Here is a 19,757-nt window from a genome sequence, read left to right as displayed (position 1 = left end):
AAACCGCAACTCAAGGAGTTTTATGAAACGGGAATCACGCGACTCGTTAATCAGTGGAACAGTTGTCTAAAGGCGCATGGAGACTACTTTTAAATAACGTACCCCGTTTGTCATATGTTCGCATTGGCTCACTTTCATTTGACTCACCCTCGTATATTTTGTAGAACTCCTGCTTTCTATATGTGCTCTCTGATGCGACTATAAATTCGGAGGAATTACTCGCAATACACGACCGGTGAGAGCTGATCCTGCGCAATACATTGTAACAAAGGACAGCACATTGAGATTTTCCTTGGTCGTTCCATATGTACCAAAATGCAAACAAGGTTCTTCAATGACAAAGGTCATTAAAATATTTGCCCTCAAATTGTTCATTTCATGGCCTTTACATTTTTTTATATCAGCAGCGTGCACTGCTTTGCTGGTTTCAAAATCATTTATTTCTAAATTTCGTGGGATGATTTCTTTACTTGTTAAATATACAGAAAACATGGAAGCATTGATATCAGTTATTTCGGGCATAATTTTTTAGACATATGAGTATATTCTTTTATGAAAAAATACATATTTTACTTGCCTTGACAGTGTGTAGCGTTCAAGAATTCGTTTACAGCACCTTTGGCAATGGCAAGGCAGTTATTATTAGTGTATTTGATCCCTCGACAAATTCTATCAGGAGGAGGCCGAGCTACATCCGCTCGCCCTCACCTCGACGACGTCAGTCTCGTTCGCCGCAACCCCGTCGCTCCTCTTCGCCGCCTATCGCCTCCCGGACCCAGCCGGAAAACTAGGCACTGCAGCCTTTTGGAGGTGACGCTGCGTTGTCGACCCTGCCCTCAAATCCTCTGCTCACATTACCTACGAACCTAAACCTTCTTGACGTTGACGTTGATGGCTATCCTGTCACGGCACTCATCGATACAAGATCACATCTTTCTATTATGAGCGCTGCCTTCCACGTAATATATATATATATATATATATATATATATATATATATATATATATATATACATATATATATATATATATATATATATATATATATATATATATATATATATATATATATGTGTGTGTGTGTGTGTGTGTGTGTGTGTGTGTGTGTGTGTGTGTGTGTGTTGTAGTGAAGAGGAATGCCCGGCGCTGCAGCCACATCGCCACTCGTCCGGGAGGCGCGAACTCGAGATTGCCTGAGCTGCACTGGTTGAGACACGCTGCCTGCTGCTCTCTTGTACTGTTTTCATCGTAGATGAACGTGCGACATTCAGCAAGGAGCGCGTTTACGACTTCCGAGAGGAAGACACGTCCTCTATCACTCAAAAGTTCGCGAGGTGCACCGTGACGGAGAATAAAGTTTTTCAGGAGGAAGGATGCTATATCACGAGCGGTGGCAGCAGACAGGGCGGCTGTTTCTGCGTATCGCGTCAAACGGTCGATGGCTACCACTATCCAGCGGTTTCCGGAAGCCGTGCTCGGAAACGGTCCATACAGGTCAACGCCAATGCGATCGAAGGGCCTGGCAGGACACGGGATTGCTTGGAGTGGACCAGAGACCGAGGGACCCGATGTTTATTATAATCATATCATGAGAAGCCAACAAACAACGACACCAAGGAAAACGTAGGGGAAATTACTTGTACTTAATAATTGAAATAAAGAAACGATAAATTAATGGAAATGAAAGTGGATGAAAAAACAACTTGCCGCAGGTGGGGAACGATCCCACGTCTTCGCATTACGCGTGCGATGCCCTATCAATTGAGCTACCGCGGCGCGGTTTCCCCATCCACTTTCTTGGGTGTGTGTTATTACTAGAACTAACCTTTGGAGTGTTATCCAGCACCACCACTATAGGCATAATAAGAATCGTAAGTCTCACATTAACACGTATTCACAAGGCATTCTCACATATATACCATACGACTCCATGTACATCTAGTGAACATATCGCGTCTTGCTTTACATACAGACGAAAGGATGGACAGATTGCTGCGGACAGATTTCACAGAATGCTTAGGCACAACCGCGTTCTATAGCACAGCCGCGTTCTATAGTAGAGAGTCATGGTGCCTCGTAGGAAATTTGTTAACAAGAACACTAGTCAGAAACATGTCTTTAAGAAAACCAATGTCTTAGTGTATATATATATATATATATATATATATATATATATATATATATATATATATATTCTTCCTGTCCTCATCATCACCTTTCATCGATCTTCTTTGTCACCTTTCCTTTTTTCCCTTTGCAGAGAAGCAGGCCAGAGTATGCTAGCTGAAGCCGGCCTCCCTGCCTTTCAAATAAATTATCTATCGCTTTCTTTTAATACTTTCCTTAGTTCGTTGCCGCCTACGCGGTTACTATTCACGTATTTCTTTTCGACTGAGAATAAAACCTTACTTTCATTTTACTGAGCACTCCCCAGTGAGGCCTGCCTGGTGTCCATGAGATTTTATCCCAGGTAGTTCTGTAGTACGAGCAGGCTTAAGAATTATACGTACTGAAAAAATAAAAGTTTGTTGTCTCTCTCGCTTGTTTATTTCGGCTACTTGTACAGATCGTAGACGTAGTCGGTCTTTGCCAAGATGGACTTGCAGCTGACCTTTGAGTTTCCTGCTCTGTAAAGGTAAAGATGGCGTAAAAAAAACAATCATCGTAACGGGTAATACATTGGCGAGTGCGATTTGCGCGCTCGCTCACAAACGAGCAGTGCACACTGTAAAATTATTAAACATGCATAGTACCAACCCTGCCATCTTGAAGACGTTCGGCTGTATGTACTCTACGTCCGTATTGCGGCAGATGAGAGTTGCCAGCGTCACCTTGGCGATGTCCTGGACTTGTTCTGTTCGAGAAGTTCGAAAAAAGAAAGGAAAAAACCCATTTTTATGGCTGGAAAATGCGATTTTGTTAGCGTTGAAAAACCGCCCATGTCATTCGAAATTGATCCGGAGCCCTTTGCTACGGCCTTTCTCGTAACTTTATAGTACTGCTTTGGGATGTTAAGGCCTACCAATCTCAGACGTGAAATCTAGTATAGCAACTACAGCAAGTGCTGCCAACACGTCCACCTGGCACCCACATCACCCTGCCAGCTGCTTGTCATTTTCCGTTGCCCCTTACGACCACCTACGGTGGCAAACGTGCAAGTAACGCCGTGTAGTCCATGTGCACGAACCCTTGCTGAAGGCCCCCGGGTGGTAGAGGTTCTCGAACCAGAAACGGTCCGTGTACTTAAGCCGGTAGTACTGCTCTCCCAAGATGCACAGTGTAGTGGGCCCGTAGAAGGAACCTTGTACGGGCGTCTCCAGCGCCAGGCCCGCAATCAAGTCCAGGTCCTCGAAATAGTTCCTGCCGTTGCCAAGAAAGACCTTGTTCATGGTTCAGATTGACGCATCTACACTGTTGCATTATCAGTGTAGAACTCGATGGGAAGCTTCACCGTAACTGCGTGAGGACCTACCTCGTCGTACATATTATCGTTTTCGCGTGTACGTTCCATAGCTAAGGCTTATACCAGCATATGTGATAATCACTCGTACCGTTTCGCTTTGAATGGTATGAAAAAAAAAACGTATACCGAACATTCGCTGTCATTGGCGGGCAGACACAAGGACTGTGGTCGCAGGCCTTCCAGGTCCCAGACCTTTCAGGTAGCAACCCAAGCCGATTCTTAGTGAACCATAGATGATATTGCCCATAAGAACCTAACGGTCCGGGCGTCCACGTTTCTGTCCAGAGAGCTTGAGCTGCGCGCACCGAAGCAAAAAAAAAAACTATGTTAGCAATAGAAATTATGGGGACACTCGAGGCGTCATCGCCGCCACCGTCGTGCTGTATTGGCATCTACGGCGCATGCGTTACCTGCGCCCGTAGGGTCAGAAAGTCTCCAGAGATGCGCAGTGCGTTTGGCTGCAAGAATGAGGAATCCAAGTGGGCGTAGTGTCACTCTCCGCTCAGTGTATACTACGTCGGACAAGTTGGAGTGTTCGTACAAGTTAGCGCTCCTACTGATGAGCTGCGTGCAAACCACACGGTGACGCGTGATTGGTGCCAGTGGAACGGACACTAAACGTCAAGCTAAATCTATCTAATACACTAACTAAATTTTTTTTTGTCAGGCGTAACGTTAACAGACAGGAGGAGAGAGGTGTGGGTCAGAGAGCGAACGGGAATCGGCGACATTCTAGTTGACACTAAGAGGAGAAGAAATGGAGCTCTGCAGGACGTGTAGCGCGTAGGACTGATAACCGGTGAATCATTAGAACTACGGAATGGGCGCCAAGGGAAGGGAAGCGCCGTTGAGGACGGCAGGAAATTAGGTGCGGTGATGAAATGAGGAAATTTGCAGGCGCAAGTTGGAATCGGCTAGCGCATGACACGGGTAGCTGGGAGAGGCCTCCGCCCTGCAGTGGGCATAAAAATAGGCTTATGGTGGATCCTATCCGGGCGCTGACAAAAGTCGACGGTTTTCTGTCGGTCTCAGTCTGACGCACCGTCGACGTGCGACGCCGGCAACGCCGGCGTTCCTCATCGCGCTGGCGTTGGTGTCGCGTGCCTGGTTTCTGCATGCCACGACGTTGTTCTTGCGGCGCAGAAGAATTGGTCTCGCGTGCGGCGTTGCGCCTAGTCGCCTTTTGGAACCATGGAGGAAGGAAAGCGTAGGAGGTGCCTCGGCCAGCATGGACGTGTTGGAGAAAGTGTGTGGCGGAAGTCACGTGCTATTTTTCGCGAAGAAGCACTGGGACTGGTACCCCAAACGTCACCGTTGCCATCGCAACCGCGCTCCTGGAGCTCTCGCTACTGCTCTCAGCCTCTGAAATTTGAGATAAGGCTTTTCGGCCCGTGTCCTTCTCGCGGCACATTGTTGAATTGGGGCGCAGTGTGTAAGCTTGAAAGTTCAGTTTAGGGTCTATGAGCGTCAGTGTCAGCGAGCAACGGAGGCATCCAAGTAATTACGGCACGCGTCTTCGTCGTATTCTCCAACGTGCCACGGAAAAAGCACGGGAGATTCACTAAAATTGTTGCAGAAATTGTTACAGCACACACTTCCGGCGGCTCGTAGCAATGCAAGGTCGAAGCTCGCGCCTATCTGCTCCGACGAGCTGATTGGAGGCGCAAAGGGAGATGGCACACTAACATGGCTGCATTTCCGGCTATAAAAACGTGACGTCAGAGCCTCTCCTATTTTGTTTTTTTTTCCTTCATGCGTTATAACCAAGGGTTAGAAAGTCATGTGAGGAGCTCAGGCGCCAAGCTAAACATCGCCATCGCTTTCAATGCTTCGTCTTCGAACGAAACTGTTCTTTCTTTTTTAAAATCTTTTTTGAATCACATTTCCGTGGCCAGCGGCAGGAAATTCCTGCTCTCATAGAATGAGGAGAGGGCAGCGCCCTGGCAAGGAGGAGACAGCTGTCACGGAGGCGCAGCTGGCTGACAAAACGTATGTCACAGGACGAGCGCAAAATGGCGCCGGCCTCTCGGAACCTCGCTGATTGGTCGGAGAGGCGCTGTCATCACGCCAGAGTCTGGTAGGCCTCGTTGATCAACGAAGCGGCCGCCCGGCGTGCTGTTGCCATGACTGTGGCGCAAGAGGAACTTCGAAAACCGATGCAAAGCTCGACGTAAGCGCGGTATAGAGCACCATGATCGCCGGAGGAATGGGAAGAAGTGTTCCTCCAGCAATGCGAGGCTTGTCACTAACGTGCGGACGCCAAGACCGCAGAGGAACGGGAATACTCGATAGGACCGAGATGCGAATTCGACGTTTTCAGAAAGGTACTCGCTCATCTGGCAATCATCTGCTGCGGTTTCTGCATTCCTTGCATCGACGGGCTGCTTCTTTTAACACGAGCCTGTTTTCGTCTGTACCCTTGCTTCTATATAAAAGGTGTCCCATCTAGATAAAAGTATTTTTCTAAGCCTTAAACCAAGTCCGAAAAGACGAGAAACCGTGCCGCGCGACTGGTCGCACAGCACTTCTCGCGTGTGTTTACGGGTTTCTTTCAGACCCCGAAAAAAAAAAAAGTTTCTATGAGCAACAGAAAGATGGATCGTGAATTTTTCATGATGGCCTACAATTCTGTGATTGACAATTTGGTTCTGGTCATAATATTTGAGAAGTTAATTATTAATAACAAATTATATAACTAGGAAAAACATAAAAAGTTATCTGACTTGCTCCAAGCGACGGCAAACAACATTATATTGGTTTTTGCCCGGCTACGTGGCATTCGCTTACGTTTAACGTTTGGCACATATTACTTGGGACAGGCCGGACAGGCCGGACAGGCCGCCATTGGAATCTGAACCTGGCAACGTTTAACGTTAGAACGCTATCTAGTGAGGCGAGTCTAGCAGTGTTATTGGAGGAATTAGAGGGTAGTAAATGGCATATAATAGGGCTCAGTGAGGTTAGGAGGACAAAAGAAGCATATACAGTGCTAAAAAGCGGGCATGTACTGTGTTACCGGGGCTTAGCGGAGAGACGAGAACTAGGAGTCGGATTCCTGATTAATAAGGAAATAGCTGGTAACATACAGGAATTCTATAGCATTAACGAGAGGGTGGCAGGTCTTGTTGTGAAACTTAATAAGAGGTACAAATTGAAGGTGGTACAGGTCTACGCCCCTACATCCAGTCATGATGACCAGGAAGTCGAAAGCTTTTATGAAGACGTGGAATCGGCGATGGGTAAAGTCAGAACAAAATACACTATACTGATGGGCGACTTCAATGCCAGGGTAGGCAAGAAGCAGGCTGGAGACAAGTCAGTGGGGGAATATGGCATAGGCTCTAGGAATAGCAGAGGAGAATTATTAGTAGAGTTTGCAGAACAGAATAATATGCGGATAATGAACACCTTTTTCCGCAAGCGGGTTAGTCGAAAGTGGACGTGGAGGAGCCCGAATGGTGAGACTAGAAATGAAATCGACTTCATACTCTGCGCGAACCCTGGCATCATACAAGATGTAGACGTGCTCGGCAAGGTACGCTGCAGTGACCATAGGATGGTAAGAACTCGAATTAGCCTAGACTTGAGGAAGGAACGGAAGAAACTGGTACACAAGAAGCCAATCAATGAGTTAGCGGTAAGAGGGAAACTAGAGGAATTCCGGATCAAGCTACAGAACAGGTATTCGGCTTTAACTCAGGAAGAGGACCTTAGTGTTGAAGCAATGAACGACTATCTCATGGGCACCATTAAGGAGTGCGCAATAGAAGTCGGTGGTAACTCCGTTAGACAGGAAACCAGTAAGCTATCGCAGGAGACGAAAGATCTGATCAAGAAACGCCAATGTATGAAAGCCTCTAACCCTACAGCTAGAATAGAACTGGCAGAACTTTCTAAGTTAATCAACAAGCGTAAGACAGCGGACATCAGGAACTATAATATGGATAGAATTGAACAGGCTCTCGGGCACGGAGGAAGCCTAAAAACAGTGAAGAAGAAACTAGGAATAGGCAAGAATCAGATGTGTGCGTTAAGAGACAAAGCCGGCAATATCGTTACTAATATGGATGAGATAGGTCAAGTGGCTGAGGAGTTCTATAGAGATTTATACAGTACCAGTGGCACCCACGACGATAGTGGAAGAGAGAATAGCCTAGAGGAATTCGAAATCCCACAGGTAACGCCAGAAGAAGTAAAGAAAGCCTTAGGAGCTATGCAAAGGGGGAAGGCAGCTGGGGAGGATCAGGTAACAGCAGATTTGTTGAAGGATGGTGGTCAGATTGTTCTAGAGAAACTGGCCACCCTGTATACGCAATGCCTCATAACCTCGAGCGTACCGGAATCTTGGAAGAACGCTAACATAATCCTAATCCATAAGAAAGGGGACGCCAAAGACTTGAAAAATTATAGACCGATCAGCTTACTGTCCGTTGCCTACAAAGTATTTACTAAGGTAATCGCAAATAGAATCAGGAACACCTTAGACTTCTGTCAACCAAAGGACCAGGCAGGATTCCGTAAAGGCTACTCAACAATAGACCATATTCACACTATCAATCAAGTGATAGAGAAATGTGCAGAATATAACCAACCCTTATATATAGCTTTCATTGATTACGAGAAAGCGTTTGATTCAGTCGAAACCTCAGCAGTCATGGAGGCATTACGGAATCAGGGTGTAGATGAGCCATATGTAAAGATACTGGAAGATATCTATAGCGGCTCCACAGCCACCGTAGTCCTCCACAAAGAAAGCAACAAAATCCCAATAAAGAAAGGCGTCAGGCAGGGAGATACGATATCTCCAATGCTATTCACAGCATGTTTACAGGAGGTATTCAGAGGCCTGGAGTGGGAAGAATTAGGGATAAAAGTTGATGGAGAATACCTTAGCAACTTGCGATTCGCTGATGATATTGCCTTGCTTAGTAACTCAGGAGACCAATTGCAATGCATGCTCACTGACCTAGAGAGGCAAAGCAGAAGGGTGGGTCTGAAAATTAATCTGCAGAAAACTAAAGTATTGTTTAACAGGCTCGGAAGAGAACAGCAGTTTACGATAGGTAGCGAAGCACTGGAAGGGGTAAGGGAATACATCTACTTAGGGCAGGTAGTGACCACGGATCCGGATCATGAGACTGAAATAACCAGAAGAATAAGAATGGGCTGGGGTGCGTTTGGCAGGCATTCTCAAATCATGAACAGCAGGTTGCCACTATCCCTCAAAAGGAAAGTGTATAACAGCTGTGTGTTACCAGTACTCACATATGGGGCAGAAACCTGGAGGCTTACGAAAAGGGTCCTGCTGAAATTGAGGACGACGCAACGAGCTATGGAAAGAAGAATGATGGGTGTGACGTTAAGGGATAAGAAAAGAGCAGATTGGGTGAGGCAACAAACGCGGGTAAACGACATCTTAGTTGAAATCAAGAAAAAGAAATGGGCATGGGCCGGACATGTAATGAGGAGGGAAGATAACCGATGGTCACTAAGGGTTACGGACTGGATTCCAAGGGAAGGGATGCGTAGCAGGGGGCGGCAGAAAGTTAGGTGGGCGGATGACATTAAGACGTTTGCAGGGACAACATGGCCACAATTAGTACATGACCGGGGTAGTTGGAGAAGTATGGGAGAGGCCTTTGCCCTGCAGTGGGCGTAACTAGGCTGATGATAACTTGGGACACCCTGCAGTATGATCGCTGACGCCCCCCACTGAGCTAGTGAGACGAGAAGCCCAACGCCTTGAAATTGACCGACCCCCATTAAACCACAGGAATGTAGCAAAGAAAGTTTCGCTTAAATAAATGGCGTACGGCTCATCAAGCCTGCAACAGCATAGCCTTCGAGATATGTCCCTGTTTCTCAAAGGAAACCGTCGCTGGGTCGTTGATTTGAACACAATCTGTAACGATCATCTAGGGAATAACTATTTTTCCCCTGGATGGATTACTAAAGCCATCTCCACCTCTGCACCTCTGCAGAACGCGTCCAGAAAAAAATACGTTGGAGACGCTTAAGAGGAAGCTTTAGCTCGGGCAGAACTACGACGCGGCCTATTCAAATACACGTAGAACGAAAAAACGTTTTTTCTGAACTAACCCCTGAGCCGATTTTAATGAAATTTGTTGCATTTGAGAGAGAAAGTTAAATTCTAGTGATTGCCGGAAGCGTAATTTCAATTTAGATCCTGAATTTTGTTTAAAATATTTTCAAAAATTCGAGTTTGAAAAAATAGAAGCACGAAGTTTACAAATTCACAGCTCTGCATTAAGAACAGATATCGTGGTTCTGTAAACGGCATCCATTAGATCATTGAAAGCGGAAAATTCGATACGTCATTTTACATTTTACGTGAGTTTGTTACGTTGTTCACACGGGTTCTGCAAAAGCTGCATTTCCATATTGCTAAGTTGTTTGAGATTCATGTGTAACATATAAATTTTGTCGGCTTTAGATGTGCAATTAGATGCAATTCACACAATAGTATTGTCGTTCTTCGTTGCTGAGTTGCAGAGTTGTAAACTTGATAGTTTCGTTTTTTGAAAATGTTCGAATTTTCCCAATTTTTAATAAAAAATTGACGACCTAATTTAATAATTCGAAACCAACAGTCCTATATTTTAAGTTGTTCTTTTAAATGCGACAAACCTCGTCAAATTTGGTGCAGTGGTTGCCGAGAAAAATGAATTCCCCTTTTACATGTATTTAGATAGGAGCCCCCGAGCTAAAGCTTCCTCTTAAGCTTCGTCTTTAAGAGTAGAACGCGATAGCATTCAAGGGTCCCGGACTGCTCCTCACGCTTCCCTGCGACTGCAGTTTATGCAACCTTAACCTTTTCCAGGAAACGCTAGCGCAGAACGCTTTGCGCGAAGGCGAGCTTTCTGGTTCTTTTTTCCCCCACGGCCGCTGCCGCGCATGCGCGAAGGCGAGCGCCATCTGGTGGTACTGCAAGGAACCGAGCGGCGCGCTATTCTGTGACTGGTAGAAAATTTTCGCTCACGGTCAACGCACGGTCAACGCCTCATTTTCTGCGCAGCGGGAATTTGAGCTATTGCTTAAAAAGCTTTGCGCTGAAGGGCTCTGTCATCATCGCCCTGCGTTTCAAGCAACGTTTAGTGTGACTCTCTATCTGGGTAATCAAATGGCTTGGTACAACCTGACTTTATTTTATGACGTTCACATCTTTCGATAATCAGAGATGATCACGTTTCTGTGGACACCCTGAATGCGAAAAAAGAACGTCCTTAGGCGCATCGTTGTTGCGATGGACACAGCGCGCTGCATTCCATCACCACTGGCGTGCTTCTGAAACCTTAATCTCAAAAGCTCTTAATGCAGAGTGAACCCAGCGTCTGTGTAGCTTCGACACATATGTATGAAACTTGAGTCGTCAAAAGCGCAGTAACTTACAATTTCGAGCTGCACAGATGTTGTTTACCATGTCTGTTTTGTTATTGAAATTCTAGAATAAAAGCTTCAAACTATTGGTAAAACATTTCAGTTTCCGTAAATGGCTTCCTTCACTCACCTCAACTGAGTAAGTATTCATTTAAATGTCAGACCTGCGGCCAGACCCACTATGAGGGTGATAATGTAAGGCGAGCAAGGTGAAATGGTAAGAACTTCGACTCCTCATGCAACTGCTTCAAGGCTTCGTGCCTGCACCTATTGCCGAAATGATTATTTCAGTGAAGATTACTCGTACATTTGCAGATATTGCATCGTCTATATTTTATTGCGATGCCGTCGTCATTATTTACAGAGTTCGTATTATCCATTGTTCTATAGCGAAGTTGTTAGCCTCTAGTGAAGCAGGGTTTTTCGGCCTGTGCTCACCCTAAAAAGCAGTACCACACCACGACAGCTGGAAAATGACTTTTTGTGTTCTGAGTTTATAGGGATTCCCGTATATTCAAATTACAATACGATGCTATCATGTCTTCAGGTTGTGTGTAAGTCGTACTTTACTCATTTTCTAACGCAGTTTACTTTTAAAAAATCATTTAGTCAATGAAGCACTTGCGCTTGGCGGAGGGCCTACAATTATGTGGACATATGTCACTTTTAGTGGTGGTGCTTGTGTAACGTCGTCTAACGGCGACAACAGCTTCGCTCTACATCTACATTCGCAGGGTGAATTGAGGCGCATTTCCACAGCGAAGCTGTTAAGTGCTGCTTTCCCCACTATCGTATCGGCGTGTGGAAAAAAATCTCGAAAGATAGTACAATACGGGGCCGACCAGCGGTGGAAGTGAAGCAGGCGTTAAACGCTCCCTACACGTGGGTCGATCCCGACGATAGCGAAATGCCGGGCCGACCCGCAGCAGAGGTGCAGTTCGCCATTAAGGGGCCCACTTACACAGCTTCGCTGATCTTCCTTCTTCACAGAGTGGAAGGACAGTGAGATATTTTTTTAAGCGACATTTCCCCACACTTTGGTGTCTGTTTCTGATTGCTAGCGTCTGCGCAGGTCAAAACGCTGCGCTTCCACAACTCGTGCAAATTGTGCCACAAGATATATCTATTTGTATCGGTTTATATAGTGCATATAGTTGGAGACTACTATATGCACTTACTTGCCCTTCACTCCTGAAAGTGAGCCGAGCCAGCTGGGGTCCACTCACAAAATGGTGAGTGTATATACAACCAATCAGGTTAGCTTATTTCCCTTATGTCAAGCGATATTGTGTTGTTAAACCAGACGTTTTTTTTGTGTTGTTGTTGTTGTTGTTGTTGTTGTTGTTGTTGTTGTTGTTGTTGTTGTTGTTGTTGTTGTTGTTGTTGTTGTTGTTGTTGTTGTTTTGTTGTTGTTGTTGTTGTTGTTCATACAGATCTATCTTTGTGCCACTGCTTTCAGGAAGAAACTTGAATGTCTTGGGCAAATTTATGGGTGATCTTGATATTACTCATTATTTCGGCTTCAAACAATTAGCTTTCATTTTCTAATTAGCGCAACATTTATATTAGAACAGCAATGTCACTAATCTGTGAGAACTCCAGAAGGCTTGGCTCGAGGCAAATGGCAAGAGCACAGCTTTTTCGTGGTTAGAGCTTGCTTGTAATCCTTAGGCTGTCACCGACCATTATTCGGGCCACACATCCTGCATCCTTGTCGCACCCGTAACTGTCCTTCACTCTAGTCAGCACTGATCGACTGTGGTGTTTGACTAAAGTACAGTACACCATAAGTAAAGTTTGTGCGCTACATGTTTGTTCACTCACGTGATTGATGACGCATGCACATTGTAGCAAGCGACCTAAACTCACTGAAATCGTGAACACGGAGTCTTCACGGCAATAGCGACATCAGTTGCTTTTCGCAACTGCTCGCCGGTATTAAACGACGCGATACCTACATCGAGGTTCGGCGGAAATATCGATCCCGTGTTTACCAGAGGAATCGTCAACATGGAAGCCGTTAAGTACGCGTCTCACTTTGCTGTGCGCAGACCAACATTCTATGCAACCATGCAAAAATACGAAAACCAAGTACACGTCAGTAATCTGTAAGTAAAGAGACCGGCACATTGTACTTGCTATGTGTTGTGTTTCAACGCACCGTTCTCCGAAACTAGCAAAGTTTCGCTCACATTTATAGACACCAGGAATGTGTTCTGCCTGACGCTTTCTTTTTTTCGCGCATCAGGGTTTGAAGATAATGCTTGTGACCGGCAGCTGCCGATGTAGGAATCACTGAGCTTAGTTGTATAGCTTCAACATTGCAGGTGTTGTTATCTCCCTTTGCTCTGCGGAGCAGTGCTCGAGCACTCTATAGACATAATGGAGGACGCCTGCACAAATCTATGGGTGATATGTATGTGATTAAGTTGCCGCCACTTGGACAAACGGGTCAGCCGGGCACACTAGACGAGAGCGTACCCGTAGACGGCCTTGAGCCTGTTCACAGCGTCGTAGGACTTGCTCTCCTTCTTGAAGTCGTCGAAGGAGTAGACGGGCTTCAGGCCGCAGAGCACTCGGTAGTGCAAGTACGAAGGCAGCCCGTGGTCTCGACCGCGGTTCACGTCCAGCGACAGGAGGTCCTTGCCGAACTGGTTAGGCGGGTTCGCGAACAGGAACCTCGTGATCTGCGAAATCGGGGAGCACGCACGGCTCGCGCGTTAATTGGCATTCGCTCTCGAGGAGAACGGGCAAATCTTTCGGCGCCTTTCGGGAGTGTCCCCCTTCTTCAGGGCGGTTATAACGAGGCAGCACCGGAAGCTCTGACCTCGTACACCCTCAGTCCCATTTCGCCGGTCCTTTCCGCCCTTGTGTTCAAGAGCAAGGGTGCGGTCGCGTTATTTACGTATAAAATCGGGTTTCAAATTGCAAGAGCTAGCCCAGATCTTTCTTTTTATCATGAAGTGCAGTGGAGATAATGTCTTTTCTGCGTCAACCAATTACTAGTGGCGGTGAGCATAACTGAATAGTTCAGAGCAACATTCGTTTGGGCTAGATGGTGCATACTTTAACTAGCAGAGAACAGCGCCAACTAAGATAATCACGAGCGGGAGACCGACACTGTGTTAGTGATAAAACTGTGTTAAAAACTGTGCTAGCGATACTTCTGTGACCCACTTTAAAAGCGAAGTATCGTATCTTGAACGATTTGGCAGATGATGCCTTGTGGTCCTTGTGGGCATGTCTGTGATTTTCCTTATATTTGGTGTTTTCTCGGTGAATAAAGATAGATTGGCGCTTGTCCTGTGTCGGCATCCCGCTCGTAATTGTCTTAGTTGGCACTCTTCTCTCCTAGTTCAAATATAACTGGATATGTCACAATCACTTATTCATTTACTAATTAAATAACACGTTGCTAACGTTTCGTTATTTTATTAATGGCACACGTTGCAATGCGGAGTTATAACTGACCAGCGCTCGAGTCATGTACATCTGTAGTAGAAATTCGCCTGGATGTCGCCTTCACTCGACCGACACTATACGCCCATCTTATCGACCGTGCGGACAGCTCGAATGGGGAACACTGCCAGTGCCTGAGAATCTACAATATATTATCAGGTCCAATGATATATATCCTTACTTCTGCGCCTTTAGGGTGTCACAGGCAAGAAATATGGCTCTCACTAATGCAACAGTAATTTAATCTCGAATAAAATACTCTTAGGTGACGCACGTTCGTGTTTTGCGACTGCCCTCTCCACGTGCACAAACTTACACAAGTGGACAAATGCAAAAGCGTCACAGCTCGTTTATCCCTAAAAGAAAGCATTAAGCGCGCTACACTCCATTAGCCCCTCAAAAGACACTCTTTTTTAACGCGATAGCGTTAAGGAGCTCATGTCACAGAAAAGCCTGTGTCGTCGGCGTTGGCCGTGAGCGAAAAATCCGGGAAGGCAATTCATAAATAAAAAGAACTTGCAAGATGGACTGGGTGGGAATCGAACCAAGTTCTCCGGAGTGTGGGACGGAAGCGCTACAACTCAGCCACGAGTTCAATGCTTCAAAGCGGGACAAAAGCGCCTCTAGTGAATGCGGTGTTGCCTTAGAAACGTGCCGTAGAAATTTATGCTGCGGTGTATATCGGTAATTATGAGCACGTAAATTACAGAAGTCGTAGTTAAACGAGTAGCGAAGTACGTTTCCGCTACATTTCTTCTGCGCTTGGCGCGTGTCTTGCGGCAAACACAAAAGACCCCCTCCTCGCAATGTACGGCGCTGCCCCGACAGTTGACGCGCCGCTCGCCCGCTTCTCCCCTTCGTCTCGTTTGAGCGCATTGGGGCCGTGTGGGGACCGGTGCGAGGATGCTCCAAGTTTGTGCTGTGGACTTAAAAGTGCTGTATATGAAAACTATGTCTTTGTGTGACTCAAGAGCATGCCGAGCGAATGAGTGGGTGGTGCGAACGGGGTGCGATAACGCTATCGCGTTCCACTCTTGAAGGCGAAGCTTAAGCGTCCTCCAATTTTTTTTCTTTCTCTTCTCCCAGTTATAACATCCGGAAGCCTCTCCGGAGCAGCAGGCACGCAGTCAACACGACGTAGTATACACGCATATACCTCCTTGCTGTAGACAGTGTCCTGGTGCTGCATGTTGTGGTAGGCGGCGCCCATGATGAGCGATCGCACGGGGTCCGTCTTGGGCTTGCAGAAGTCGTCGAGAGTGTTCAGGTCGTAGGAGACGCGCGACGTGTGGAAGCACTTCTGGCCCTCGCGGTGGAACTTGGTGCCCACAGCGGCGTGCGACACCCGGTTGGCGGCCGTCGCGTAGCAGTTGAGCAGCGACGGGTTCAGCGTCTCGTTGTAGTAGTAGTGCGCCGTCGGGATCGACAGCCGGTAGTCCTCCATGATGCCGGGACCGAGGACGTGCGGCAGGTACTCCTTGTACGTGATGACCTGCGCGCGCGCGCGCAATTCTGCGGTTAGTTCAAGGGCAGGGCAGCGCGACACGCCCTCGATTTTCTTTCCTTCTTACTTTTTTTGCTTTTTTAATGCGAAGCTTTCTTTCTCTCTTCCCCCAACTTTGGGGGAGCTGGCTGCCTGGGGGGAAGCGGGGGAGGGGGTGTTCTGTAAGTGTCCACCTAGTGGACATGTCCAGTTTGTCTGCTGCTGAAGTTCTGATTGCTTGGGCTGGGGTACGCGTCAGTCGGTACCTCAGCGGCTGATGAAATGGACATGTCTACTAGGGTGGCTATGGTGTTGGGCTGCTGAGCACAAGATTGCGGGATTGAATCCTTGAATCCCGGCCACGGCGGCCGCATTTCGATGGGGGCGAAATGCGAAAACACCCGTGTACTTAGATTTAGGTGCACGTTAAAGAACGCCAGGTGGTCGAAATTTACGGAGTCCTCCACTACGGCGTGCCTCATAATCAGAAAGTGGTTTCGGCACGTAAAACCCCATAATTTAATGGCCACTAGGGGTACACTTACCGAATACCGGTGCGCGAATAACGTAAAATTACGAATTCGGAAAATTCTTGAATATTCGGTTGGATACGGACTATCCGAAACAAATAGAATACGTTGCCGACTGCACGGGAGCGAACACAGTTTTTGTCGTTTGTTGTTATCTAATTCATGAACGCGTGTCTGATTCTGTTCTGTATCTTGCGGCGATTTCGTGCTGCTAGCGAAATCTCGCTTGTAGCAAGTGCTCAGCCACTGAGCGCGTGAGCTCGGCGAGAAAGCTAGACTTTCAGTAGCAAGGGGCACGGGTTTGGCGGACAGTGAGGGTGCGCTTAGACCTCTACGAAAGGACACGGGAGTGACTGCGCAAAAAAAAAGAAAGAAAAGAGAATACAACAGCATTAAAAATACCCTTTCCGAGAGTATAGGTCCAATGGGCCGATCCTTAGCCCTCATGCCCGCCCACGCGGTCATACGCCAGCTGCCAGTCACATCCCCACGACGCACCTCCGTGCTGCGTATCGCATGCCTGTTACAACATCTGAGGACGGAGCAATGACCCGTCCGCTGCCGCAATACGCGCCCAAGCGAAACAGGAGCCTTTTACAGATCTCACAGGCGATGCGCGGTGGGCATTACCACAATGCCTGCGCGCATTGCGGTATGCTAAAAGGCGCTGTTCTAAACGGGTGCGGATGCGTTACGCACGTTTACTTGGACTCGTAGTGAAAATTGTTTTTTTTAATCGCAATCAAAGCTAGCCCTTTTTCCCTTCTTCCTGTGGTATAATGTTGTGGTCATCGCATTATATTGGCGGTTGCGCTTTATCCTTGCAAATGCAGTACCTCGACAACAGTAAGTCGGTTGCGTGTTTCACGCTGGAGGAAAACAACAGAACGGGGGCTAGCTGCACAAGCTGTGCTGCAGATGTCCTGCACTCGAATACGCCATAAAACGTAGTAAAAAGAAAAGACAATGTTATCGCAGTTTTCATTTCTAAGCAATGGTCATAGCAAACAGTACAGCACCACTTTGTTTCGGTTGGGTATGAAGGCAGCTTTTGCCTTGCTACTTTTGTTACTTTGTTACTTTTGCAACGTGACTGTTCTAATTGCTTAACATCAAATGTGATGAATGATGGCTGGCTCTGAATATCTCTGAATTTATGGGCCCTTTATGTTCTACAATAAGGCACAGGCCAGCTCTAAAGCGCAGAAAGTGCGAGTTACTCAGATTTCCAAGTTGACGTGAACAATCTTTCAGTTGACGGCTTCCCAGCCTAATTTTTTTTTTTACCCTTGACAGTGCAACTGCGATGTTACAACTTGCTAAAAATAAACAAACATGCTAATAAGTGCATGTACAATATCGTTATTAGATCATTCCGTTCGATATTCGAAGCTAAGTATTCGTATTCGAAAGTTTTGTTATTCGCACACCCCTACATTTTAAGTAAACGCGTCAAAGAAAATACGCCTATAACCGCTTCCCAATATGTGCTTGCCTCATTTTTCTCCCTAACTGGATAACCATGCTAATTCCTCTCGTCAGTAGTTACGGCGTACCGAGGTGAGCTAGGGCCAGGGCATATGGGGCCAGTGATAACACAAGCACACACGTCTTCGAGGAGGCGTGCATTGTGCTGTACGCAAGAGCCAAAGTGTGCAGGCTTCTTACCGGCACAGCTCGAGCCTTTCTCAAACAACCGGCACATTAAGCTCCGCTGTGACACTCAGATGACACCTCAGAAGCCCTTTGACAATGCATATGTTTAGCCCTGTGACTTGATCCCCGGGGCAACGGTAACCATGTCGACGGCGCACGGCCGGGACGCTCCGAAGCGCCTGCACTCCTCGTAACGTCTAAAGTAGACGCTGCAGGAGAGACTCGCCATATTGCGTGTAGCATCGCGTCGGATCATTCTAGTACTCAGCAGAACTACAATCGTCGCTTACACGCACACTCCCGATCCGTCATTACGATGGCAGTGACCGCCACATTTCTATCGATTTGGCGCGGCACCATACGTCGGCTGCGGATCTGAGTAGACTTCACTGCTTCGTTGTGTTCGCATACTGAAATGGCTGACCTTATATCGTGCGCATCCTATCAAACACCTCCACTGCTACTGTTCCCACCGTGGCGAACAGCAACATACTTCACGGCGAGCTTTCAGCAGGCTGTGCAAGCTACCTTTTGCGGATGCCAAGTTCCTGGGGCAGCCTGGCCTCCACCCCGCAGCCCAAAAGGCTACACGCATGCTTCTGATATTCCTGAAGGCAACAGACTTTGCTAGCGATCTGGCTGCACTATTGCCTCTTCTCTCTTTCGCTCCATCCCCCCCCCATCTTATTCCCCTCTCCACGTGTGGGTTAACCATATACTGTACGAAGTCGAGATAACCTCAATCTACCTCACTTCCTTTGTAATAATCTCATGACTTGGTGCCTACTACTGCTCACTGAACTGCCTCCACTATGAAGAGAGAGAAAAAAAAGTTCATTAATACGAAATGCGGAGAGGTGGGCCTGAAGTGCATTCCTCTAGCCAGCTACTCTGCGATGTGGTAAAGGGAGAGGCAAAAGTAGAGGAGCATGATAGAAGACGATGACGATAGAAGGAAAATGCAAGGCATACAGCTAACGAAGTCATATACGTCAAGTGGTCACGCCAACAATTCATTTCATGACTGCATGAACATTCGCTCGCTAATACTGACTTGATTGATTGATTGATTGATTGATTGATTGATTGATTGATTGATTGATTGATTGATTGATTGATTGATTGATTGATTGATTGAATGATTGATTGACTGACTGACTGATTGATTGATTGATTGATTGACTGCATTTTTTATGAACTAGGAAATACTGGCAACATATGTTGCCGTCGTTGCCGCATAAAACACCGATGATCAAAGGAAAAATGAGAGCACATGACCTCATGAAAGCAGTCGAAGTAATGGAGCATGGCGGAATCACCGACATCAATACGTGGCGTAAGACTACGAGCGTGCGCCATTGAGCGGTTGCAAGCTTATTGAATGAACACTCGCGTGGCATCACGGACGCCGCAACGATAGCACGGTGGTCGATGACGGTTACGAGCAAGTAGTGGAACAAGCTCAAGCGGGAGACTGCTGCGGCTTATATGTTTGTTCATATGTTTATGACGCATTTGCCATGTTCAACTGTGTACTGGCACCTTCCTGAGCTTCCTTTAACTTTATTCAATATTATTTTATTCTCCGCTTCTTTCTTGACTGGTCGCGAGAAGCTGCTCACAAGCACGTAGTCAACCCGCTTCAAGCAATAATAAACCTTCTGGGCGCCTAAACCTTCTGGCATGCAAGTACACGACGTTACCATTAACGGCGCTCGTAGACACCGGAGCGCAGATTTCAATAATGAGCGCTGCTCTCCGTAGTCAG

At 46.8% G+C, this 19,757-nt stretch overlaps 1 protein-coding gene and 1 non-coding gene across 2 annotated transcripts in view; both read right to left on the bottom strand.

Moving 5' to 3' along the window:
• Positions 1-1,704: 1,704 nt before the first annotated feature.
• On the bottom strand, positions 1,705-1,776 carry TRNAT-CGU (transfer RNA threonine (anticodon CGU)). The gene has a single exon. It is a non-coding gene; the product is annotated as a tRNA-Thr (tRNA).
• Positions 1,777-2,523: 747 nt separating this feature from the next.
• The window catches only part of LOC142575547 (salivary peroxidase/catechol oxidase-like), a 45,791-nt gene continuing 28,557 nt past the window's right edge, over positions 2,524-19,757 (bottom strand). Inside the window, exons 11-15 of the mRNA XM_075684975.1 lie at positions 15,477-15,812; positions 13,343-13,548; positions 3,188-3,360; positions 2,758-2,854; positions 2,524-2,627 (exon numbers count right to left, since the gene is read on the bottom strand). Of these exons, the coding sequence (XP_075541090.1) occupies positions 2,555-2,627; positions 2,758-2,854; positions 3,188-3,360; positions 13,343-13,548; positions 15,477-15,812 (885 nt within the window). The 3' untranslated portion in view covers positions 2,524-2,554. The remainder of the gene's footprint in view (positions 2,628-2,757; positions 2,855-3,187; positions 3,361-13,342; positions 13,549-15,476; positions 15,813-19,757) is intronic.

The sequence above is a fragment of the Dermacentor variabilis genome, chromosome 3, assembly GCF_050947875.1.
Source record: "Dermacentor variabilis isolate Ectoservices chromosome 3, ASM5094787v1, whole genome shotgun sequence".
NCBI lineage: Eukaryota > Metazoa > Arthropoda > Arachnida > Ixodida > Ixodidae > Dermacentor > Dermacentor variabilis.
The sequence above is the reverse complement of the archived record's forward strand: the minus strand, read 5'-3'. Positions and strand labels throughout refer to the sequence as shown.